A 26,004-nucleotide genomic window follows, 5' to 3' on the forward strand; every position below is an offset into this window, starting at 1 on the left:
TTCCAATGGATATTAACTAACAGAACTGAGTGGTTGACAGCGTGTTCTAGACCGAAGTAATTGTATGTGCAAAGGTCCAGCGGCAGAAGGGATAAGGGCAAATTTGAGGTTTGGATTGAGAGTGGGGATATGTAGGATTTATCAGTATAATCTGGAGAAGTCAGAATGATAAAGGTGAACAGCTATGGGGTGCTCATTTTGTGCCCAGCATCATGACAAGTGGTTTTTTTTTTGTCTTTTTTTTTTAAATATATTTTATTGATTTTGTACAAAGAGGAAGGGAGAGAGATAGAGAGTTAGAAACATCGATGAGAGAGAATCATCGATCAGCTGCCTCTTGCACACCCCTACTGGGAATGTGCCCGCAACCAAGGTACATGCCCTTGCCCGGAATCGAACCCGGGACCTTTCAGTCCGCAGGCCGACGCTCTATCCAGAGCCAAACCGGTCCAGGCAGACAAGTGTTTTTTTTAAAGTCATACAATTTTTAAGTGCTATTCTTACATGTGAAGAAACTAAGGCACATAAATAAATAAATAAATAAATAAATAAATAAATATTTGCCAAATAATACAGGCTCTTGTTAAGGGCCCTTGTCTGCATCCCTAAGAGCAATGGGAAGCCATCAGAGGGTTTGAAGCAGAAATGGCCCAACAACATTTATCTTTCAAAAGGATGATTCTGATAAAAATAAGCTAGAGATGCCCCCACATGCACAGGCCCCTCCCAGCCCCCTTTGTATCCAAAATAAAAATATACTCAAAATAAAAGTGTGCCCAAAATAAAAATGTTTACATTTAAAACTTTCATGGATACTGAATCTGAAAAGAAATGATTATTCCAAAACAGAGACCTAGATGGTATTAGCAGAAGTTATTCTGGGGAAGTGGAATGGGAGAAATGGTCTAGTCACCCAGGTCTCTCTGCTCTCTGGGAACTGTGTTCCACAGGTTAGAAGAGACGTGTGACATGAGCTACAGAGGGGGATTGATGACATCCATCTCCAGGCCACTAGTCACTATCCCCACCCTTGACAGACTCACTGAGTACTATGAGCCTAGCAGTGTCATGCTTACACCAGGGGAGCAAAGACTTTCATGAGCCAAATCCAGGATGGGAGTTACAGTATGGGAAATTTTGTGTAAAAATGTAGAGTTTTGACTTTTCTGGAAATCCTGGGTCACTGTCCTTTCTTAGCCCCACGGACTGGCCCTGATCCACCCACCACCTACCACCCACAGATAAGACACACTAACTCCCTACTCCTCCCCTGATACACCTGGCCCCACCTCTCCTCTCTGGCCTCATTTTCTTACCTGCCTGGCCCGTGCCGTCTGTATTTGGGACCCCTAGATTGTATTCCAAGATTCGCACATGCTATCAGTAATTTAAGAGGTAGGAGGCTGGCCTGGAAGTTGGTACAAAGTGGAGAAGCGCTCTGAACACACAAGGGGCACCTTTGAACCACCTTCTGGTGGGGGTCCTGTTCTAGGCAGGAAAAGCCTGTGAGATAACGTGTCAGCCTGGGAATGAGTGTCTGGGAAACAAAGAGAAAACGATTCTCAGCAACCACCTCAACGGTGGAGACAGTGAGACATAAGGCTAATGTGGTAGTTGTGGTTACAATTTGTAGAGAATGAGGTGAAATTTAGACCGAAAGCATTAGAGAGCCATCGCAGTCTCTGAAGCAGCTTGGATTTTAGGACTATCAGACCAACTGTGGCATGTTAGGGTCAAGAACCTGGAGATGGGGACACCCTCTGTAAGAAGGAGAGCTGTAATGACCAACCTGAATGATTATTCCTGGATTTAGAAATGGTGTGCTCAAAACAAAGGGCTAGAAGCCAGTGTGAGCCCATTTAGTTTTCATTGGCACAGAGTAGTGGTTACAGGAAAAGGACTAGTCTTGAAAATTTAGCCCCACCAGGAGAAAAATGAAATGTAGTTAGAAGTTACAGTTGGTTAAGAATGGAGGCATTTTTACTATGACACAGCACCATTGTGAAAACCTGCACACTCCTGCCAACAGGGTAGCTGCTGCTCACCTTCTCCCAGAGTCAGGGCATTGAGTGCTCTTGGCACCGTCGGCTCAGCACAGGGGCCGGGAGTAGGGCCTCCTCGGGCCTCCATAAAACATAGATCTTGCCCAAATGTGGAAAATCTTTAGGGATGTGAAAACCATTAGGGATCCGTAGCCCTGATTTGAACCAAGCAGAATAAACAAACCCCTGCCCAAAGTGGAATTTGCTGGACGCCTGTCAGAGTTATCCACGGGGAAAGGCTGGCAGCCTCAAGGGTCTTTGAGTAGGCTCACGTCTTATTTGAGTTGCTTCTCTCTCAATTGCATGTGTTTCAGTCTTTGTCCTTTTTTGAAGTCTCTTAACGTTTCTGTTAAAAACACGCCAACAGATTGCATTCTGAACCTATGCAGTACTTTTTTTTCTTCGGCTAATGGGATATTAAAGCCCAAGTTAGATCTTCTGGAAGTGTGATACATAGTCAGGAACTGGTTGGAAAAGCTCCAGAGAGCATTCACATTTTCCATACACAGGGTCTGGGTAAGTTCCCAACCTCCATTTCTATTTTCAATATCCTTTGTCACTCTTTCCAGTTTAATAGTTTAGTTATATGCATGTCTGTGCATAGCACAGCATAACTTTCTGTCTCTCTCCCCATAACAGTTAACTTTCATTTTTTATCCCATTTATAAAAATTAAAAAGAAAAAAAACAACACTAGGGAGGTAGACTCAGAGAATTATGAATGTTCATTCATTCATTAAGTGTCTCCTGTGGGCTGGACACTGTGAGTCACTCTTTGGGGACAGTGGAAGGAGTGGATTAAAGAAGAGCAAATAATTCCCCTAACTCCCTACTGTTCACTATCTATTGAAAGATGGAGATGGACACCGAGATAAGAAACCAAGACTCAGCACAGCTAAGAACCAAGCCCTACATGGTCACGAATTCAGAGGTCACAGAAGCATGATTTGAATGAGTCTATAGCTAAACTTGAGCTCTCACTCTGTCTCTAGTCTACTAGTAGGAAATATAATACTCCACAATATGGAAAACATTTACTGAGTGCCGTTGTTTCCATGTTCTAGGCAGGCATAAAAACAATAAAAAAGAGCACTGATCTTAATCTCTCCGAGCTGCTGATTTAGTTGACAGAGAAACTGACATGTGAACATGTGGTTAGATTGTACTGTGATACAAAATATGAGGCAAAGATTAGTGATTAAGGGTGTGGCTTTGGTGACAGACAGACCGAAATTCCACATCTACCACGTGCAAACTGTGAGCAAAGGCAGTTAACTCTGTCCCTAAATCTCATCATCTTAACTGTAAGACATCATCTTTCCTGTAAAATGGGGACAATGCGGATACTTGCCTCAGAGAATTATAATGGAATCAAAATAAATCTAATGAATATAAAGTGATAGCACAATGTCCAAAAGCAATAACAACAACAAAACACAAATAAAACAAAGGTGGGTATGGAGCAAAGAAGACATTCCAGAAATAGCAAGCAAAGACTCTTTCTGTGTCTCATGGCTTCCGTGTCACCCACATTTGCCCAAGGAAGAGCCAAGAGCTTCCATGCCAGGTGGCCTACTCAGCACTCTTGTTGCTGCCACACACAGGAGGCAGCTTTTTCAGTTCTCCTGCATGTTTGTTTCACTCTATGTTGGGTCTTATGCTCAGCTCTGAAGGTATCTTTGAAGCCTGATGTGGTCAGAGCTACTTGCAGCTCAATCTGTGCAAGCAATAGAAACAACAATGGTAACTGACATTTATTGCATCAGGAACTACATGCAACAAACTCTTCTAAGTGCTTTACTAACACCAACCTTCTTGCAATAGAAACAGAAAGACATCTCAGGCCCCACCTGAGACCTCACGAATTAGAATCTGCATTACTTTAACAAGATTTCCAAGTTAAAAACAACAAAACTGTGTTCCAAGTCCTAGTTATGCCATTCACTAATCTTGCAACCTAAATCTTTCCTTCTCTGCCTCTCATCTTCAATCCCTTGGTCTCATTCATTGACTTAAAAATACCCCCAAGTCCTTCCCATTGATACAAAACTGTTTGGGAGTTCTTTTTGTGCCCATGATTGGTGAGCAACAACTGTAAGACTCACTCAGTGGCCAAAGGCCAGTTCTGGTGTTTGATTGTTCCTTCAGAGAGAGCAGGGGCTGGCCACTTGGGTCCCTTCAGGTGAAGATATTACAGAGTAATTAGATATGATCCACCAGCTGTCAAGGAATATAATCTCCTTGTATTATTTATATTTATATCTGTAATTATAGATAAAATGGAAGTCACCCTGAAAGAAATAACAGACCAGTGAGTAATTGGGCCTTCAGCAGCATGAAGGAGCCACATGTGTGATGTGTATTAATGACCTATTTTCCCCCTTTGCCAGCTCTCATGTGCTTATAAACAAGTAAATAATAGTGTGCGCCCAGGGCACATGACAGTCTGCCTAGAGTTCACGTGCAAATACACAGGCCTTCCATCAGTGGACCACCCACTATGCTGATTGTTTTGTGTACATCTCATGTAATTCCCAAACAACCTGGTGAGGTAGGATTATGTTCCTCATTTCAAAGATGAGAAGACTGAGACTTAAAGACTATTAAGTAGGTGCCCCTATTTTAAAAGGCAAGTAAGATTTTGGTGATCCCATCTCCCCCCTTCCAACCTCAGAGGTTAGCCAAAGTTTTTATTCCAGCCATGTATACTTTACTTGCGAAGAGTTTATGAAAACTAAGCTCATATTTTCAATGAGAAGTTTTGTACTCATTCTACCTGGGAGTTCACAGGAAGATGGCTTGGTTTGCTCTGACAGATTAATTACAGGGTGAAGCAACTAGAGAATGTCTGAGCAGGGATTTGGATTTGGTTGCATCCTACTTGAGAGCTTGGACACCTGAGCTTCCTCCTGGATTGTATCTGGAGCCCAGAGTTCCTCCTTCACCACTCTGGTAGGAGGTGCATGAGTGAAGGTTTGCTTAGGGAGAGCTGGAAGTAGCCAGCTGCAGGACCACAAGGCTAGATGTTGGTCAGCCTTTATCCAGCTGTAGGCACCAGCATCTCCTTTGTCTCTGCTGTTCAGGCTCACTTGAGAGAGGCCAGCAGCTGTTCTTCCAGGTCCAGTGACTGTTTAATACCAAATCAGAGAGGAACTGACCTTAGAAAGGAACTGCGAGATCTCTCCCAGATGTGTAAAGACTGTGTGTATTTTCTTTACACATTTTATTGGGCTGGCCTACATCTTTCTCACACTTCCCATTGCCATCATGAACATGGCCCTTTGAACCCCTGAGATGTTAGGCTACAAACAGTTTCGTAAGAATTCCTCTGGATCACTCACAGCAGAAGACAGTCAGGACGCTTTTGCAGACAATGGGATTGAGCTGGAAGAGACCAATTCTTGAGACAATTGATGGATGAATTGAAGCAATCCAGGACATGGAGGAATAACAAATGCCTCCAAGATTGTGGACCGGAGGAAAGGAAGGTGGTACTATTAAAAGGAAGTGAAGCCCTGTCCAGTGTTTTTAGTGGTTAGAACGTTGGCCCGTGCACTTACAGGTTCAATTTCCGATTTCCAGTCAAGGACATGTACCTAGGTTGCAGGTTCAATCCCAGGCCCCAGTCGGGGCACATATGGTAGGCAATTAATTGATGTGTCTCACATCAATGTTTCTCCTTTCTCTCTCACTCTCCTACTCTCTCTAAAAATCAAGGGGAAAAAATATCCTTAGATGAGAATTAACAAATGAAGAAAAAGGAAGTGAAAAGTTATATCTAGTTTGGATATCTTGACTTTGAGGTGCTGGATGTTCAAGAGGACACTCCCAATAGAAGCATTAGGATTGGTTCTAAGTGAGAGATCCGAATGGGAATAACACTTTTGCCACTTATCTAACATTTAGCTGTGATGGTTACAACTCGAGATGAGCTTTCCTAGGAAGAGAGAGAGGAAGACTGTAGAGTTCAGGCTGAGGGGCTGCAAGAAGGCCCAGAAACCACTGCCAGGGCTGGAGAGTTAAGAGCAAAGCCAGAGAGTGCAGTGTCCTGAGATAAGACTCAGAGAAGCTCTATGGTGTTGGGCTTAGAATTGTAGATTACCGGCTCCCTCTACATAATAACTCTATGGTGATTTTAATGCACTAAGAATGTCCTCAAATCTCTCATTAGCCACTTTGGCATAGCTATATTTTTCCGGTTAAGGTGGGTTTGACTTTGTAAGTAAAGATCTGCTTTAAATCATCAAACAGTCAAAAGGCCATTAACTGCATATTTAAATACGGTTCCTGTACAGCCTTGTCCACTGCTACATTAGGTACAGCACAGAGTTGAATTCACATGATAAGTACTTACCTCTCATCTTTGTCATCATTCCTGCTGACATAGAATTTAGTCAACAAGTGGGATACTGTGAGTCCTGTGACTTCCCAGGTTTAGTTAAAAAGGGAAAGGAACAGTTTTGAGTTTGTCCATAAATTAAACTCTGGTACTCAAGATGTAAGGAATGGAAAAGAGCAAGGACTTTGGAGTCAAATGATCCTGGACTCACTACTTCCTACCTGTGAATATTTAAGCACATTACTTAACCTTTCTGAGTTTCCTCAGCTACAAAGTAAAATACTACTTAGAATAGAAGTAGAATCGTACTTAGGCCAGAGTTGCGTACATAGGAGAAAAGACATACTTGAATAAAATGTGAGCAAGTCGTGATATCAGTGCCATTATTACTGCCTTTTATGGACAAAAATAATATTCCAGGTTCATATGTGTTTTTCTTATTAAGTGTCTTTACCCAAAGTCTGGTAGAGGTCAATTTTGCAATAGGATGTTCTAAATCAGAAATAACATGCACCAGTTTCCTTTTAAGTCATACAGCTATTTTAATTGATACTCATATCGCCAAGAGTTGAAAATGTGATTATAATAACAAACAACAATAAAGAGTGCACGTCCAACATGAATTTTTAAATTTTTTTCTTTAAAACAAAAATATTTTTTTTAAATATTGGAGTGTTTGTGATTTGAAGTCATGGTTACAGTCACATCCTAGTTTTCCATCTGTTCTTGTCCAATGTACAGGTCCAAGTTATGGCCAGAATTGTGAATACAAAGTCAGTGTCTGTTGGTCTTGTACAAAGCTCTTCTCAGTTAGACTTACTTAAACATGAAATATATTAATATGAAAGTGAATGTATAGTTAGATGTGAAAATCAACCGAACAAATGCACCTTATTAATAGAATAATGTATAACAATCACAATAGTATCACAAGATGCGGCAAAAGCATTTGACAACATCTAACACTTTTTATGATAAAAAAAAAAATTAGATAGGAATAGAAGGGAATGGCCCCAACCTAATAGATTGCATCTATGAAAAACCCTTGGCTAACATAATGCATAATGAGGGAAGACTAGAGCTTTCCATCTAAAATCAGAAACCAGACAGAGATATCCGTCCTTACCACTTCTCTTTAACATTTACTGAAGAGTCTAGTCAGGGCAATTAAGCAAGAGGAAGAAATCTTTTCCAGATCATAAAAGAAGAAGTAAAACTATCTCTATCGTCATATAACATGATCTCATATATAGAAATCCTCAGAACTACTATTGGAATTGTAAAATGAGTTCAACAATGTTGTAAAATACAAGATCAGTTGTATTTCTGTCCACTAGCTATGAATAACCCAAAAGTGAAGTTAAGAAAACTATTGCATTAACTATAGCATCAAAAAGAATAAAATACTTAATAATAAATTTGCAAAACACAGTGCAAGACCTTTATACTAAAAATTAAAAACATTGTTGAAAGAAATTTTAAAAGATTTTAAGAGACCTAAATAAAAGTCTGTGTTTATGGGTTAAAAGACTTAATGTTAAGATGGCAATGTTCCCCAAAGCAATCTACTGATTCAATAAAATCACTCTCAAAATCCCAGCTACCAATTTTTTTTTGGGGGGGGGGGGGCAGAAATTAACAAGCCTATTATAAAATTCATATGGATTGCCAAGGGACCTAGAACAGTCAAAATAATAATTTTGAAAGAAGAATTAATTTGGAGGACTCACACTACCAGTTTCTAAATTTGCTATAAAGCTACAGTAATTAAAACAGTGTGGTACTGCCCAGCCACTGTAGCTCAGTGGTTAAGTGTTGACCCGTGAACCAGTAGGTCATGGTTCAATTCCTAGATGGGACACCTGGCATATAGTAGTTTGAATGAATGAATTTCTGCTTAACCTTTCTTAAACCCATGCAGATGTATTGGCCACTAAGAAGGGTGGCCCCGGACACAAAGCACACCCAAGATAACTCAGTTTGGGTCTGGGGTAATGCACAGTATTGGCCAGGAGCCAGAATCTTCTGGTTCTCTCTCAACTTTTGTCAGTGCCATAACTGACCACTCACAAGCTGGATTCTTGGGCGAGTCACGTAGCTTTAACTTAAGCTTTGTAAAAATTAAGATTAGCAACTCCTATCTGTTATGATACCCTAACATTATGCAAACTATGTGAGATTATTTTATAAACTCTAGCTTCTCATAGGAGGTACAGCAAGATAAACCAAATGCATTTAGTTTTGATAAGGACCAAGACAGCAAAAAAAAGAGAGAGAGCCAAACTGGTTTGGCTCAGTGGATAGAGAGTCAGCTTGCGGACTGAAGGGTCCCGCGTTCGATTCCGGTCAAGGGCATGTACATGGGTTGCGGGCACATCCCCAGTCGGGGGTGTGCAGGAGGCAGCTGATTGATGTTTCTCTGTCATCGATGTTTCTGACTATCTGTCCCTCTCTCTTCTTCTCCGTGAAAAATCAATAAAATATATTTTTAAAAAGAGAGAGAGAGAGAGAGAGAGAGAGAGAGAGAGAGAGGGAGAGAAATGGGAAGTAACAGGTTTTTAAGGTTCTATCTAGCCCAAGCATGTCAAACTCAAAGGCTAACACAGGCCAAATACACACTGTTTATGTTTATGTGGGCTACAAAAAACACAAGCTTCAATTTTCTTTTTTTTCTTTTTTTTTTAATTTCTTTACTGATTAAGGTATCACATATTTGTCCTCATCCCCCCATTCCTATCCTAAACCCCTCCCCATGCATGTCCCCACCCCCGTGCTGTCTGTAACCACTGTTTAGGCTTATATGCATGCATGCAAGTCCTTTGGTTGATCTCTCCCCTTACCCACATCCTCCCCTACCTTCCCTCTGAGGTTTGACAGTCCGATCGATGCTTCCCTGTCTCCAGGTCTGTTTTTGTTCATCAATTTATGTTGTTCATTATTTCCCCTAGATGAGTGAGATCATGTGATACTAGAAATACACTTATAAGAACCAAAAATGAGACAAGCAATAATGGTTATGCTGACAGGCAAATGAATCAGTCTGTAGTGAGTTTCTTTCTGGGCCAACAGTTCTTTTGAGTCCCAATTTTAATGTCAAACAATTCTCTATGTGTACATGTCAGCAATGATATTTCAGTTCTGGATGGTGGACAAATGATGGTAATGCAGGTCCGACCCTCTCTGGTTTGGTCCTGGGCAACCTGCAGCTTCAATTTTCATCGAAACGTAGATTTCTTTTGAAAAGTATAATATAAAATAGAATAATGATAAAATTGATGTTTTGTTACATGTTGTTTTATTGGCTTGGCCACAAAAATATTCATTATGGGCTGCATGGGGCCCCAGGGGCCACAAGTTTAACATGCTTGCTCTAGCCCAAGCCGGAGCCTCTTCCATGGACTTGGACTTGAACCAGCATCTCTGAACAAGTGCTAACCACAGCCCTCATCTGCCTTTGTTTCCTCATGAGCCACACCTACTACTCTATGCTTTCTGGAAAATAAAGCCTTCTTCCTTGCTTTCTATTATACAGTGATGCTCCATCTCTCTACAATATGCTTCAGCCATTGGGAATGACTTGTAGTTTCCTAAATGAGCCTCTATCACTCTTAGGCCTTTCCATTGGGTCCCAGTGACACAGCAGCCCTAAGCTTTCTTGGGAACCGACTAAACTCATGAACACTTTAGGCCTCATTTCCCCATTTGGAATCACTAAGTGTGATGGGCAATGTTTTGAAGAGACTTTAATTCCCATGTGAATGATATGGAAACTTACAACAAGATTGAGGAGAGCTATCATAGCATATTCCCCTTGTGGGAATTGTTAAAGGCTCTGAGAAGTCCTGCAGTTAAAATAGAAAAAGAGAGCTTGTTTAACTTTGTTTGGCTTGGTATGTCTCTAAATTATTAACCAAGGAACCGTGTTTTGCATAAATTCAGTGTAACACCCTTTGGCAAATACTGGTTTAAAACGTGGGAACAGCTGAAACCGGTTTGGCTCAGTGGATAGAGCATCGGCCTGCAAACTGAAAGGTCCCGGGTTCAATTCCGGTCAAGGGCATGTACCTTGGTTGCAGGTACATCCCCAGTAGGGGTTGTGCAGGAGGCAGCTGATCGATGTTTCTCTCTCATCGATGTTTCTAACTCTCTATCCTTCTCTCTTTCTCTTTGTAAAAAATCAATAAAATATATATTTTTTAAAAATAAAATAAATAAATAAATAAAACGTGGGAACATTCTTAGGTACTTAAAGGAAGGTAAAGAGAGGACACTTCTAAGTTCCTGTGTGCTCCACTCTAATATAATGTAGTGTTTGAATGGATGACTGAGCAAGGAGGGAAATTGTCCACCCGCTAGGGTAAAATCCTTACCTTTGGAGTTTAAAGAATTCATTTTATCACATTATTTCACTTCAAATAAACAAGCACAAGAAGTTGATTTATACTAACTAAAATCACTTGAATTGCATCTAAAAACCAGAATCTCAGTGTGGCATGTTGTTGCTGCACAGGCAATATACTGAGTGACCAAGAACATGAGCTCTGGAGTCAAACAGACCCTGATTCAAACCCAGCTTCCTAGTTTACTACTTGTGGGACCTTATGTGAGCCTCACATGAATGATACTGCCTACCTCCTGAATTAGTCTATGTAAAGCACTAGGTTCAGGAAGCTATTATTTGATCAGGGAATTAAAACTTGAAGATACTGTGTCTCATCATAGATGTTTCTAGGCTATGACAGTGTCTAGAGATATAGCCCTATTCTGCTATAGAATAAGTATTAACTAAAGAGTGTGGGGCGGAGAGCAAATATTGACTATAAATGAGGTGGATAATTTTATTCACCAGAAACTTTAAAAATTTTCACAGTAAAAGAACTAAAGTTTTTAGTGGGCTTTATGAACTTTGCTCCACAAATAAAGAGGAAGGATCCAGGTTCATAGAGCTACTGGGCCTTTAACCCATTGTTGGGTTGCCCATATTACAGAGAGGAAGGGTGATATGACTTACAGCTGAGAGTTGGGGTAACATGGCATGTGAAGGGGAAGAAGGAAATTGTAAGGGGTCAGCAAAAGGAGATAAGGTGGGGAAATCTATTTTTCCAGTTTTATTGAGATATAGTTGGCATATGTCTCTGTAGAAGCTTAAGGTGCACAGCATAATAATTTGACTTACATATATTATGAAATGATTATCACAGTAAGTTCAGTTAGCACTCATCATCTTGTAGATACATACAATGAAAAGAGAAAAATTATTTTCCTTGTAATGAGAACTCTTAGGATTTACTCTGTTAACAACTTTAATATGTATACAACAGTGATAACTATAGCCATTGTGTTGTACATTATATCCTTTGTACTTATTTATCTTATAACTGGAAATTTATACCTTTAAACTACCTTCCTCCAATTCCTCCTCTCTTCACTCCCTGCCTGTCATAACCACAAATCTGTTATCTTTTTAAATTTGTTTTAACAGCTGTTAAAGTGTGGAACTTGGAGGGCAGAAAATTATATCCCAAGAAGATTTCTGGGATATTCCTTTGTGGTACATGATAAAAAAAAAAAAAAAAAAAAAAAAAAAAAAAAAAAAAAAAAAAAAAAAAAAAAAAAAATCCTGAGTAAATCCAGCTTTAAGGAAACCTACACTAAATGTCTACATCATATTTCAAGGCTTCAAACATCAGATTTGTGTTTCCTTTGTGATGTCATGCTTATCCAGGGGACATTACATTTGTTAGGGTCACACTGACCTGGCTTTTTTTTCTTCATTTATTCCATTTTTTAAAATCTCATTTATTGCTATTTCCCACCAGTTACTAGATTCTTTATTCATTGTAACAGCATGTGATTCATATCTCAAGATATAGTGCAGTTAATAATATATCATCTTATCTTACATACTTACATATTTCAATACATTAACTCTTCTCTTGTATATTAAATAATTGCTTTCATAAGATTTGGAAGTTATTTTCATTTCCTTCACAGAGTGCTATACTTTGAAATCGTGTCTTCAAGTTGGTTACTTCTGGGAAGACTTCCTATATATGGCTAATTCCCTTGCACAGAAATTATTTGTATTCAGAAAATGCCTGTCATCAGGCCACATTCTGACTAGATATTCAGGAAATCCAGTCATTTTGTAAACTTTTCAGAAAGTTGAAGAATGAGGACATGTAAGCTATATAGATTTGAGTTCCTGCCTTATCTTTAATTATTTTCAAATATGACCTTACAGTGAACCAAATATAACTTGGTATTGTTCGTTTTGGTTTTTTGTTTGTTTGTTTTTGCTGCAGTCAATTTTTGGTAGGGCTTGTTCCAAAAGATGGATAAAAATTGTTAGACTAAGTCATTATACTCCTTACTCACCTATTTACTAATTATTGCATTATTTTCCATATGAACAACTGTAAACCTACTTTTGCCCCACCCTGTATGTAAAACTAGGTTAGGCTTGCATCAGAGGAGAGCACTATAGCTCAGACTTTCTCCTCACAATTTGTTTAGGTTGCCGCTGAAAGCATTCCTCCAAAAGAGGAGCACTTCACTTAATTAAATAGCAAATACCACCAAGAACTTTTCCTGAGCTGTGCTTCGAAAGAGGTGGACTGCTTAAGAGAGTTGAGGAGGGAACATCAGAGCCCAGACTATCAGCAGAAATACCCTGTCGACATGGTGATCTAAAACCTAGGTACTCCCAAGACAGACTTTGGTGTCTGTTTTTTCTTTTTTCTTTTTTTTCTTTCTTTTTTTTTTTTTTTTTTATATTTTATTGATTTTGTACAAAGAGGAAGGGAGAGAGATAGAGAGTTAGAAACATCAATGAGAGAGATTCATGGATCAGCTGCCTCTTGCACACCCCCCACTGGGGATATGCCCGCAACCAAGGTGTACATGCCCTTGACCGGAATCGAATCCGGGACCCTTCAGCCCCCAAGCCGACGCTCTATCCATTGAGCCAAACCGGTTTCGGCTGGGGTCTGTTTTTTCTCTCCCACATCATCATTGGCTTGTTCATTTGAACAGGCCAGCCTGAGATTTGGATCGGAAGATGTCACCATATTTACAGAGGAAGGAATCAGGAATGTAAATTACCCTTTAGAGAAAGTCCATAATAAAAAGGAAGCTTGAGGTGATCTGGAGCTTAAGAGACAAGGGAAGTTTATTGGTGTTTTGTTTTGTTTTTAAGAATAAGGGAAATTGAACATTTGTGGGGGCAAATAGGAGTCAGGGGAAAGAAAAGGACTGGAGGTGGAGATAAACACTGAGGCAAATTCAGTAGACTTCATCACAAACCTAGGTGGGCCTTGTTTAGTTATTTAGGGGAAAATAAATAAATTTATGTCAAGTTCGAAGCTGCCTTGAGGGCCTTGCTAGAGTACTGTAATACAGGTCAGCAAGGGCCCCATCCTAAAGGATTGTCATTATCATCAAATAGCCGCCCAAAAGCCAAGTATAGTTGGCTGAGTTTGCCCAGGATTGAGATTTCGGAAGCGTATTTATTTGGTGGAAAGGCAAGGTGACCTGTGAGGGCATCCTGGGAGTCGATGGGCACCATATTAAAATATTGACCATGAACCCAGACCAAGACTAAGCAGCTGGAAGTCAGCTGAGGCAGAGAAAGTTTAGTAGAAAACGTGGAAGGGAAATGGTGATTAGTTCAGAATTCAGCAATACGGAGACAGAGCACTTTGGAATGATTATCCAAAGTTTTCTGCAACAGATAAAAGAATCTCTATAATAGAGATAAAAGGATATTGAAGTCTGAATGTTGAAGAAGTGTTTTTAATTTAATTTATTGGGTTAACATTGGTTAATAAAATTATATAAATTTCAGGTATACAATTCTATAACAAATTATCTGTATATTGGATGTTCACCACCCCAAGTCAAATCCTCCATCACCATTTATCTCCCCTTTAATCTCTTCTAACTCCCTTCACCACCACCTCCCCCTTTCTCTCTGGTAATTACCATACTGTTGTCTGTGTCTACAAGTTTATTTTTGTTTTTGCTTAATTCCTTCACCTTTACACGAGCTTTGCTGTTGTTTAGTGTCCAGGCCAGATGTCAATCTGTGCCAACGAATATAGTGTCATCAGAAGACAGATGAGTTTTATTCTGTCAAAGGGTCAGTTGGGGTGTCAAGAATATAAGCATGAAGGAGGGCTGGCCAGGGAGGGACTGCCAGGAAGGAAAAGATGTGAACTGGCAGAGAGCAAGAACAGTTTGGCCCTTGGGGCAGCATTTCCTGAAGTGGTTCCAGCCAGAACTAGTCACACAGAATGGCACAGTAGTATCATATAAAGTATGGCTCTGGAGAAGTACTCGGTTAAGCAATATAAATGGATTCCTTTACTGGCAGGCCCCTTTGAGCCTCTAATGGTGTGCCCATGTGCCCCATTTATTTCCAGGAATAGAATTTGTGACAAGAATATGTGACTTTTCCCCAACTTAGTGGCCACAAAACTGATCAGACTTTGTGAAATTCTGTTCTGGGATTCAGATTTTCCATTTTTTTAATGAATTGATGGGTGACTAGTTAAGTAGATGAATAAATGAATGACATAGAGTTAAGAGACAGATTGGAGGAGAGGTAGTAGTCAAAATAAAGTGAATTTGTACAAAGGGAATAATTGAGACTACAATTATTCCTTTTGTACAAATGCATTCAGTACTTTGGTATAATGCCCCCAACACACACACACTTCTTCTCCCAGGCCATCTTCTTACTACCATTTGGGGGCAGGGAAGATTTATTTGTTTAGATATGTGTTCCTTTCTTACTTTGGCAGGTGGTCCATCCCCGCAAATCCCCAAATGGATTTCGGTGGAATCGGGTTTTGAGGATGAGATGTTCTCAGAGTAGACCATGAAGTTTTGAAACCTCACGTGCAGAATCCCTGGTTCTCCTGCATGTTTACACATATGTGCACATACATGTACATGCCTCCTCCCTTACAACCTTCTTTCCTCTTCTATTTCAGTTGCTATGCCCACACCCACCCTTATTTCTTTTTACTCTGATGGTTAGCACTGGAGGATGAAGAATCAAGTGCTACATTTTCCCTACTATTCTGCAAGTGGCACAGTGAACTGGTTAGGGAATGGTGTGCCAAATCAATTTTACTTCTGAAAATGGGAAACTACACCTGCCCCTGGCCACAGGGAGGGGGACAGGGGAAGCAGCAGAGCAGATATCAGGTCTCTATAACAAGAAAGATAGTATAGAACTGCAGAAACTTTGGTTATAAAACCTACATGATTGTGAATGGCCCTCAAGTAAATATCGGTTGTAAGGAAAACCAGCCTTGGAGTGACCATGACCTCTGTGGCTTTATTACAGAACGCCAACCGGGCACCTCTGTGGCCAATTCCAGTGCCCTCCCTTCAAGTTCAGCTGGGATCAGCAAGGAGCTGATTGATCTGCAGCCCCTCATTCAGTTCCCCGAGGAGGTCGCCAGCATCCTGATGGAGCAGGAACAGAACATCTACCGAAGGGTCTTGCCGGTTGACTATCTTTGCTTCTTGACCCAGAACTTGAGCACTCCAGAATGTCAGAGGTCCCTGCCCTGCCTCAAAGCATCCATCTCAGCATCAATTCTGAACTCCCAGAACAAAGAGCACAATGCCCTGGAAGATCTTGTGATGAGATTTAATGAGGTAAGGAGCCACTTTCAGGTGTTTTTGTGAGAATTGCTTAACAAGTGGTTTTTAAGCGTATTTCTCCCTCTCGGTTTGTCTGTTACTGACATCTCATCTACCTGTCTGTCTTGCCACTTCCATGATGACTGCTTTCTTCCCAGGCACTGAGATAGACAACACATTGTCATCCTCCCTCTCACTTCACTCTAACCGACCAAGCCTAAGTGATGCTATCTCTACCTCATGTCCTTACCAAGTCCACCCGCCTTCTCCTTTGGAGCAACCAGTCCCAGCTTTTCTCCCCTCCCTTCCAAAATATTTTCCCTGTGCCCATTTTCAAACATTCTTTCCCTGGTTTCTTCAGGTGCTTTCAGTATTATTGTAGATGTCTCGATTTTGAGTTTGGTCAGCATGATCCCTGGTCACAGGATCCACTGTCAGGCCTCCTCAGCAGATACTAAACACCAACACCTGGGTCAGGAATGTGGGCTTGAGGGAAAATGAGTCACCCCCCTCCCGTTCTCTGATCCCATCAACATCCCAACCCCCAGAATGTCCCTCCAAGGCCTCTGAGACCTTCTGAGGAGGACAGCTGTGACCGGAGTCTGGGAACACTTGGGAGGGAGGCAGGTCTAGTGGCAACTAGGAGGAGGAGGGCCCACGGCTGACAGGCTGTGGCCCTGGAACAAGAACAAGGGATGGGAAGGAGGAGAGGCAGGTCTCCATGCTGGGCAAGGGTCAAGGATGCTGTGCTTTGGGCTTAAAGAACACTTTTCCTTTATAGTATCACCACACACTCAAAGTTTTCTGTCCTACAGTTGCTGTCTTTTAGACTTTATTTATTTTGCCTTGAAGATTAAAGCACAAATTTCAATTTCTGTAGTTATTGGTTAGTGGTTGGTTTAACTACACAATTACAGTAATAAATGCTAAAAGGATACTCCAGTTCTAGTCCTGTATGTCTCTGATTGACAGTGGATCAATCCGCCTTGGTTCCTTAAACACTTTCTAATGATAGCAGCTCACCTTGCAGTCTCCATAGCCTGCCAATCATGGCCCAGATGATGCATGTAAATGTCAGTGACCATGGGGAGGCACAGTGGATGCAGACATGTTAGGGGCTCAGCTCAAGCAGTTAGTTCTGTGCCAAGACATGTTCCTCAAAGGGAGATCCATGACCCTGGGGAATCGCTGATCTCCATCTAGTTCAGCCCTGCTAATCAGCTGCATATGCCATTGATTTGCTCCTCACAACAACCCTGGAATTAGCCCTACACTATCAGTGGGGAAACTGAGGCAGAATGAGATGAAATCATTTGCACAAGGTTATATAGGTAGTAGGTGGCAGTAGTGAGATTCAAACCCACTCTGCCAGATCCCCAGAGCCTGGGCTTTGAACTGCTGTAGTATTCTGCCTCCCATCTGTATCAAGACTCAGGGGTGGCGCCTGATAAAAATGCAGGTTTCTGGTTCCACCCCAGATTGAGTAAAACACTCTCTGGGTGTCCCTATGAGAGCTTATAAATCACACTGACCCAATGCTGTTTTTTAAAATAAATCTAATGATCTTGATCTTTTCTTACCAATAAAGCTGGGAGAGAAATGAAAGTTCCAGTAAATTGTAATTTCATATGGGGTTTTACTGTATTTCATGAATTATTTTAAACTTTCAGATCTAGTCACTCTCACATAATGTGGGACCTTGTCCTTATTCTTTGTTGTTGTTATTGTTTTTGATCCCACTTGAACTTAAAAGTGATTTGCCCAAACTTTTAAAATCTAATTTTAAATTAATCCTGGAGAAAGAAAACTTGAATTTCTTCCATTCACTGCTATCGCATTAGGAATCCAAAAGGAATCAGTGATTTCATTAGTTCAGAGTTAGTGATCGTCAGAACCACAGCTCTGTTGAGGCACACTATTATCTCTGAAAATAGTTTAGCTAAGCAACGTCAGACGTAAACAAGATTTCTGGGAAAACACTTAATCTTCTTAAGAGAACAGTCTGTTTTCAAGTCTTCTCAAGCATCTATTTTCATACAAATTATGGGCAGGCAGATTAAAAGTCAATCTTATAGAGTCATTATAGGCAGATCCCAAATGACCTCTGCTAGACAAACTGGGATAGCTAAATTCTTGTTTATATACCTTAGAGTGGAAGAGCTGCATTACATTAAAAGGGAATTCTTAAGTTCAGATTTTCACCTGTTTAGAATGGTTTTGCCTCCAAATTAGCATGATTTACTTTCTGTAAAGAAAAGGAGCTAGCATTTATTTACTAGGTGCTCCGTACTAGATACTTTCACATTTTTAAATCCCACTTAATCCTAAGGACAGTTTTGTAAGACAGGTGTCATTGTCCCTAACTCACAAATAAAGAAAGTGAAGCTTAAACAACAAAATAAATAATCATAGTATTGGATTATGATCTATAGAATAAAATAAATATTCATGAATTCCTACCGATATGAATAATTGAATAAATACATCAATAAGGAGGGGGTAAGGTACAGTTCTTATTTTTAAAAGAATTTCAATTAATAAGTGTACAGAGACTGAGGGAAATAGGAAATCACCACTAAGAAACCCCAGTAATAAATTATTACAGGCAAGAACCATTGATGAATTCTAAAATTTTGGTGCAAAAAACTGGATACACAAAATAACTGTGATTTCTTCAGGGAAGGAAGAGGTGTATTTCTTGGAACATTGGGGAATCTGAAAGACAAGAGAGAGAATATTGGCTCCATTGCAGGAGTGTCGGTCACTTAGGGGAGACACAAGCACACTCAGTTAACATACCGTCTGCACGTCTCAGAAGCAGGGCACCATGGTGGGTAAGCACTAAGGAAAGTGAGTAACAGCCTGCAGCTGCCAGAAGCTACCAGTCTTAAATCGTAGTCAGGCACGGGCACAAACCACTACCAAAAAAGGCAGAAAGTACACGCAGTGTTAGTGGTACAGATGGTGGGAGCTGAAGTGTCTGGGTGGGAGATCAGAGCTCTTGCTGCTCAGCTCTGGAGTGTGGGGCTGGGCCTGAAGGGATAGCTGGGGCAGAGGGGGGACATCGGGGAAAGGAGGACATTCCAGACAAGAAGACAACCAGTTCTTGTCATGAGCAAGACTCATGGTCGAGTCAGCTTGCTCCAGACTGTCAGTAGAACATGATCAAGAGCTACAAGTTTCCTGAATTTTAACAACTACTTACATGATGACTTAACTGTGGTGTGGGGAAAAGGAAGAAAATCCCTATGCCTTTTGGGCAATGTTGCATTAAGTTTATTCTTAGGAAAATAAGGTTAAAAGTACAATGCATTTGAAAGTACAGTGATGAAATAACTGAAAGGGTTTGCTTATAGTAAGGAAGCCCAGGAGATAGGTTATTTAAAATCAGTTTAGATTGTGACTCGGAAGCATTGTTTGCCCCCATACGCCTTCTCCCACCCAGTGTGTTGAGACTGCACAGCAGAGTAACTTCTGAAAAAATCGTCTTTTTATCCTTGCAAGTACACAGAAGCACATGCAAGGGGTTAGCCCTCAAGCGGTGATAGTCATGATCTGTGCTGGGGGTGGGCTCAGTTCTGCTTTGCTTGGTTGGGAAACATGTCTTCCTGAATCCTTTTGATCTGAGCATCTCTCTGTAGTTATAGTCTTGATCTAAAACTCCAAAAAGCCAGACTTCTCTTTTTCCTTTCAGGTTGAGAAGCCTCCCTTCTCACGAATACTCTTGCTTTGACACTCAGGTCATACTGTCCTTCTCCCTCCCCCCTTTTTCTTCCTCTCTCCAGCCTCTGCTTCTAGCTTGCATGCCTTTTGATCTTACTGGTTTTTAACTCCTCTTATAATAAAATGAAGAGCCATTTCTCTTTCCTAAAGGAGACAAAGAGATTTTGTTGTTGTTGTTGTTGTTGTAGATAATTTCACCAAAGAGATTGCATACTTTAGCACATGTGGTTGAGAAGAGATGAGAGGCAGATAAAGATTAAAGATCATCCTTACTCCTATTTTCTTTCCCATCTTTTTCTTGTGAAGCTCTGTGGTGGAACAAGGGGCAGAAGGATATGTTCTGGAATCACAGTCCTGAGTCACTAGTTCTCAAACAGTATGTCTTCTCAATATGGCCTCTTCTTCTGTCCTCTTATTCACCCATTGATGACCTTTGCGCTTGGAACTTGTCATGATCTGCTTCTACAACTGGTTTGTCAAAAGAACAAATTTTTGGTTCCACTGCCTACACCACTTCCAGATACTCTTTTGTGTAACAGATCATTGATTTTTCTGGATAAGGACTGGGTTTTGGGTTCACAAGGCGACTAATGGTTCCACTTTTTCCTTTGCCCTACAAGAGCAGTTTTTGCTTGCTGGGTAGTTCTTAGCAAGACCATTTGTCTGGGCCCCTCTTTCAGACTAGTTGGTCCAAGGGCAGGTCTTGAGCCCAAGATGGAGCCAAGTTATGAGAACCCAGAAGACTTAGAGGGATTCCATCTGACTCGTTGAATCTCTCTCCCACCCCTCCACCCCATGACCTCTCAACCTTTTCCATTTGGTCAACCTTAAGCAATCATCAACCTGCTTCTCTAGACACACAAAGGTGGGCAGCCTAAAGTGACACTCAGTTGTTGCTTGTTCCTTCCATCTGCTAGCTTCTACCAGATGTCATTTCAACAGTTTAAAGGCCTCCCTCTATAAAGAATGCCAAGGTGCAGCTTAACTCCCCTGGGAAAGAATTGTATGAATAAATAAACCATCTGCCCGGAGGAGAGCTGGTTGAGTCTGGGTCCTCTCAGCCAGAATCATAAGTGATAATCAGCATTTTGGCACATTCTAGCATCCAAATATCTGTCTGGTCATTGCCAAGGAAGAACATTTCAGCACAATAAGGAAAAAGTATGGCATATGATAATGCGGGGAAGAGTTAGTATCCTCACATCCAAACATGTCCCTTCCCTTGAAATATTTTAGAAAAAAAAATCTTGTTTTAAATTTCTACATTCAACCATGTTAGAAAAGTGTTCTTTCAAGGCTTTTCTCCTCCTATTGTGCAGATAGTCAAGAAAATGATCTCTTCAGGGCTGCTATACAAACTTTCTTCCTCATACCTGAACACTCATGTGACAAATGGTTAATAAAGCTCCCTGCTGGCAAGGGAACTTTCAGCTCACTTTGGAAAACCAGATCTCTCCTTGAGAAAGAATGTCTTCCCCAGAGGCACACCTCTGAGAGCAGACATTGTATTCATTCCCCAGAGCATTTCACTGCACATTCCCAGCTTAACAGAGATCTCAGTCCAGGAATTTCGGGGCTAAAAAACACAGTAGGCAGTTAAACCACAGAGACTGAGTTGTGCAGGGCAGTGCTCTAAGAGCAAGGTTATTCACGGGGGCTCATGTGTCCTGGAGCCAGATGACAACACATCATGTACAGAAAAAAAAGGAAGTAAAGACAGGGAAAGCAAGCAAGCAAAAAAATTTATTTAAATTTACCTTGGACAGTTCTCAGTTATCTACAGATAATTCTGTATTTCTAAAAAATAATTTGGGCCCTAACCATTTTGGTTCAGTGGATAAAGCATTAGCTTGCAGACTGAAAGGTCCCAGTTTCGATTCCGGTCAAGGTCACATAGGAGGCACAGGGGGGAGACAGCCAATCGAAGTATTTTTCTCACATTGATGTTTCTCTCTGTGTGTCTCTCCCCTTCCCTCCCATGCTCTCCAAAAATCAATGGAAAAATGTTCTTGGGTGAGGATTAACAAAAAATAAATAAAAATAAAAATAATTTGATCCTTGTGCTGCAGTGGAAGACTTGGTTTTCAAACATTAAATATTCAAACTATTTTGTTACTATGACAGGATATTTTTATTCTCTTGGCCTTCTTGAAGCTCACATCATGTTTCTAAGGATTTAACCAACCCAGAAAAAGAACTGCCAAAGCTATTGACCTATTGGAGGCCTGTTTGATTTTGTTTAAAGCTGGATTCAAGTTAGCACTTCAGTCTTGGGACTGATAGAAATAAGAATAAATCTGATGGAAATAGGAAAACAGTCAAATAAGAATTTTGACAGAGGCAAAAAGTATTATTATTATTAATAGTAAGCATGACTCTATAAGAAGCAGTTCAGCAGCTCCTCAAAGTCATTCTTTGCCATCAGACATGTTGTAAATGACACTGAACACTGTGGGAAAGACCGGGTAGGCCTTAGTCAGAGACTGGGATTTTGAGCCTCTCTCCAGGAGTACAATAATTGACCCTATTAGGATGTTTAATTCTGCTCTTTGAAAATCCACTCTTAACGATCTTTATGTACATGTAAGAGCCAAGCAGGAAAGTATTTATGCTTTGCCAAGAATTTACATTCACTGAAGAGTTTTAAACATGCATAAATCAAATTGCCTTCTCCTTGGCTTTTTTCATTCAATAAGATTTTATTGAATACCATCTTATAAAGTAGAAATTATTTTGTGCACTGGGGCCACAGCACCCAGCCCCTACCCTCATTCTAACAATGAGGCTTACATTCTGATATCTAAAAGGCATCTTAAATATGGCCCAAATACGTTAATTCTTCCCTCCCCCATTTATATACTACCCAGTGTCTTCTCCACTTATCCCACACCATCTTCCCTGTCTTAGCATCTACCCATGTGCTCAGGCTAACTAACAACCTAGGCATCATCCTTGATGTACTCTCTTTGCCTAACCCTCAACATTCAAACCATCAGCAAGTCTCAGTTGCTTTACTGACTAAATACATTCTGAATGAGACCTGTGTCTGTGTGCTTGTTTGCTTTTTCCTTAGAAACGTGTTTCACTTGTTCATTGCTCTATGTCTAGTTCTTTGCAAAGTGCTATATATATATATAAAGTGATATATATATATATATATATATATATATATATATATATAGTAGATGCTTGATAAATAAGTACTTAATGAGTGGATAATGCTAGTTGGTGCTAACAATGTTTACTGAAATAGACTCTGTTAGAAATACAAAGAAAAGCAAGACATGGCCCTTTGTTCTAGGAATTTATTATCTAGTTCAAGTCATAGGAGACATAAAATATTGAATAAATACACACACCCAGACAAGGCAATGCAGAGCACTAATTGTCAGGTGAGAGATCATTGTTAGAGAAGTTCCATGAGTTAGTGAACAGAGTGTGATTCTGTGGCTAAGTCTGGATTTGAGTCCAGTTTTTGCCACCTCCTCAGGATAGGACTCTGGGCAAGTAAGTGATATAAATTGACATCAGCCTCATATATCTCACCTTAAAGTTGGATAATTTTATATCAATTTCACATGGTTATTGGGACATTTAATCAGGATAATATAAAATAGCCTACCACAGGATAGGTAGTTAATAAATGGTCACTAGTGTGACCCATGCCAAATGAGAAACAAGGGCTGCACATGCCCTGAGAGAAGAGAGAGATCACAGAGACACATTGCCCTGGAGGATGACAAAAGGCTTCGGAGCGTTGGAGGTTGCAAAGGGTTTTGCCAGACACAATTATGAACTTTGTCACTGATGAGGTTTTAGAGGTCATTTATGCAGAGCTCTTCATGTGCTTTATCTCATTTAATCTTTATAAGGCCACTCTGACTTGGGATCTGGACTTCAGTCTGTCCTCCTGACTCCAAGTTAGGGCTCCTCTCCCTTAATCACCTCTGCCTCTCACTCCTGCTGCATGCCTAGCATTTGGATAGATATTCAGAGAGCACTTTTCTTAAAAATGTACTGTAGAACCCTGGTTTCTAGAGGAGAAACCTACTCTAGAGGAGAAAGGGGGGAAAGATTGATGGTTCAGTGCCTTTCCAAAACACCTTTGCAGCCCTTTTCCTTTTGTGTGTTGATATCCCCAATGCACAATGGCATATCGAAGCCTCGAGAAGTCCAGCAATAAGAGCACTTAGAATTCACCAGGATTTCTCAAATCTCTTGACCTGCAACTTTCTTTTCCTGCTCTTTCTCTAATTTGTAGAACACACTCTCTTAAAATGACTGGAGACAAAAAATATTAAGGAATACAAAGTGCATATGTGAAATATTAAAATTACCTGACAGCTGACATATGTTCCAGCCTTTCTCCTCTCCTCCCCTGTAGAATGAAAGCTTCAGGTCAGTGAGGGCTGGACAGTCCAAGTTCGGTCACATGAGTTGAATAGCAAAGAGGAGGATGACAGGGAGGACTTTTCAAGCAACAGAACCAGCTTGATCAAACACATCCTGGGAAGGATCATGTGTGAAACATTCAGGAAGACCCATCAGGAGAGAGTTGCAGTAAACAGCAGAAGAGGACAAGGGACCTGATGTAGGAAACTAGTGAGGATAAAAGGGCCCCCAGTAGTTTAGGAAAAGAATTTCAGTAGTAGTGCACTGACCAATGGGACAGGAAGGCTGAATAATAAAAAACATTAAAGATTTTCTTCAGGCTTTCCAGGCAGGACATTTGGAATGCATGTGGCACCTGTGGCAGCATCTGGGCAGTTGCAAAGACCAATTAGTGTGGTCAAGAGTGCATGCTTTGATTCATACAAAAGCATGTTATTTTATTCAGGGTTCAAATCCTGGCCCTGGTAGGTATAAGCACTGGGATTTGACCAAATCACTTTATTTCTCTGAGCTTATTTCCCCAACTATAAAAGAGGCTAAGAGTACTTTCCTCATGAGTTGTTGTAAAGATTAAGTAAGTTCATGAATCTTTAGCTCAGGATAGTGCCTAGCACAGTGTAGGTGCTCAGTGAGCATTACTTGTTCTTTTTATTATAGCTACTATCATTATCATCATTTTTATGAGGAGATAATTCAAGGCTGCAAATACAACTTGGAAGTAATCCCTATATAAGAGATGGCTAAGCCATGAGAATTCATCTGCTTCCTAAGACATCGAAGCCTTTTTAAAGGATCCAGCTTTGGTGACTACCCCTGTCAGGGCAGATAAAAGGATTTGGTGAGAAGGGGAATGTGGGCATCAGAAGAGAATCAGGCAGTGTGTGTGATGAAAACCAGGAGAAGAATTTCCAAGATGAGTACACACTATCCTGAATCAGAGACGTTGAGAAGTGCATGGTCAAAAGTCCTAGATGGTGAACAGATGGCTGAATGACACAGCATTATTCACCTGAAGTGTTATCTTCTGAGGCCAAGCTTGTAGAAGGATTTCTACACACTGGAGCAGAGAGGACACTAAAAGCACATGTTGTACAAGCAATAGTTCAAGAAACTGGGACTATTTTACCCAGATGCAAGACTTCTAAAGTAGATGGGATAGGTACATTTCAGTATTAGAAGGGTTGCCATGAAGATCAAATTGAGTTGTTCTTTGAGACGTTAGCAGGCAGAACTAGATACAGTCATTTCATCTCGGCCTTAAAACAGGTCCTTCCTGAGGTAACAAGCTTCTTATAACTGAAGACATTTCACACAGAGCCTGGCTGGCTGGCTGCAAAGCTGTGAAGAAACTCCTGGTGGGTTGGGAAGTTGATCTAGACAAACTATGATCTATGAGGCAAAATCCATCCCACCACCTGTTTTAGCTTCTGAGCTAAGGACGATTTTTACATTTCTTAGTGATTTTTAAAAATCAAAAGAAGAAGGATATTTTGGGATAGGTGAAAGTGGTATTAAATTCAAGTGTCAGTGTCCATAAGTAAATTTCTATTGGAACACAGACATGTGCAATACATTGAGGCATTGTCTACGGCTGCTTTCACACTGCAATGGCAAGGCTGAGTAGTTACAAGAGAAATTTTTATCATCTGGCCATTTACAGAAAAAGTTTGAGATCATCTAGTGGCCTTTTTTCCACTGAGAGATCCTGTGAGGGAGAAAAGTGTTTCACTTAGATTTGGGTAGGAGGACATGGGTCAGCCCAATAGCCAATAGGGATGGAAAGCCAGGGTGCAGTGATGAGAAGATGTGGGTCATGGATTGGGAATACTTGATTGAGAAGTCTGACGGAAAA

At 40.6% G+C, this 26,004-nt stretch overlaps 1 protein-coding gene across 3 annotated transcripts in view; it reads left to right on the top strand.

Annotated features, from left to right (window-relative positions):
• PLCE1 (phospholipase C epsilon 1) overlaps nucleotides 1-26,004 on the top strand; it is a 267,939-nt gene that overhangs the window by 136,240 nt on the left and 105,695 nt on the right. For all 3 annotated transcript variants that reach the window (XM_045581915.1, XM_036438599.2, XM_036438600.2), the window contains exon 4: nucleotides 15,736-16,052. In XM_045581915.1, coding sequence (XP_045437871.1) covers nucleotides 15,736-16,052 — 317 coding nt within the window. The remainder of the gene's footprint in view (nucleotides 1-15,735; nucleotides 16,053-26,004) is intronic.

This window comes from Pipistrellus kuhlii, unplaced genomic scaffold, assembly GCF_014108245.1.
Source record: "Pipistrellus kuhlii isolate mPipKuh1 unplaced genomic scaffold, mPipKuh1.p scaffold_m20_p_15, whole genome shotgun sequence".
Taxonomy (NCBI): domain Eukaryota; kingdom Metazoa; phylum Chordata; class Mammalia; order Chiroptera; family Vespertilionidae; genus Pipistrellus; species Pipistrellus kuhlii.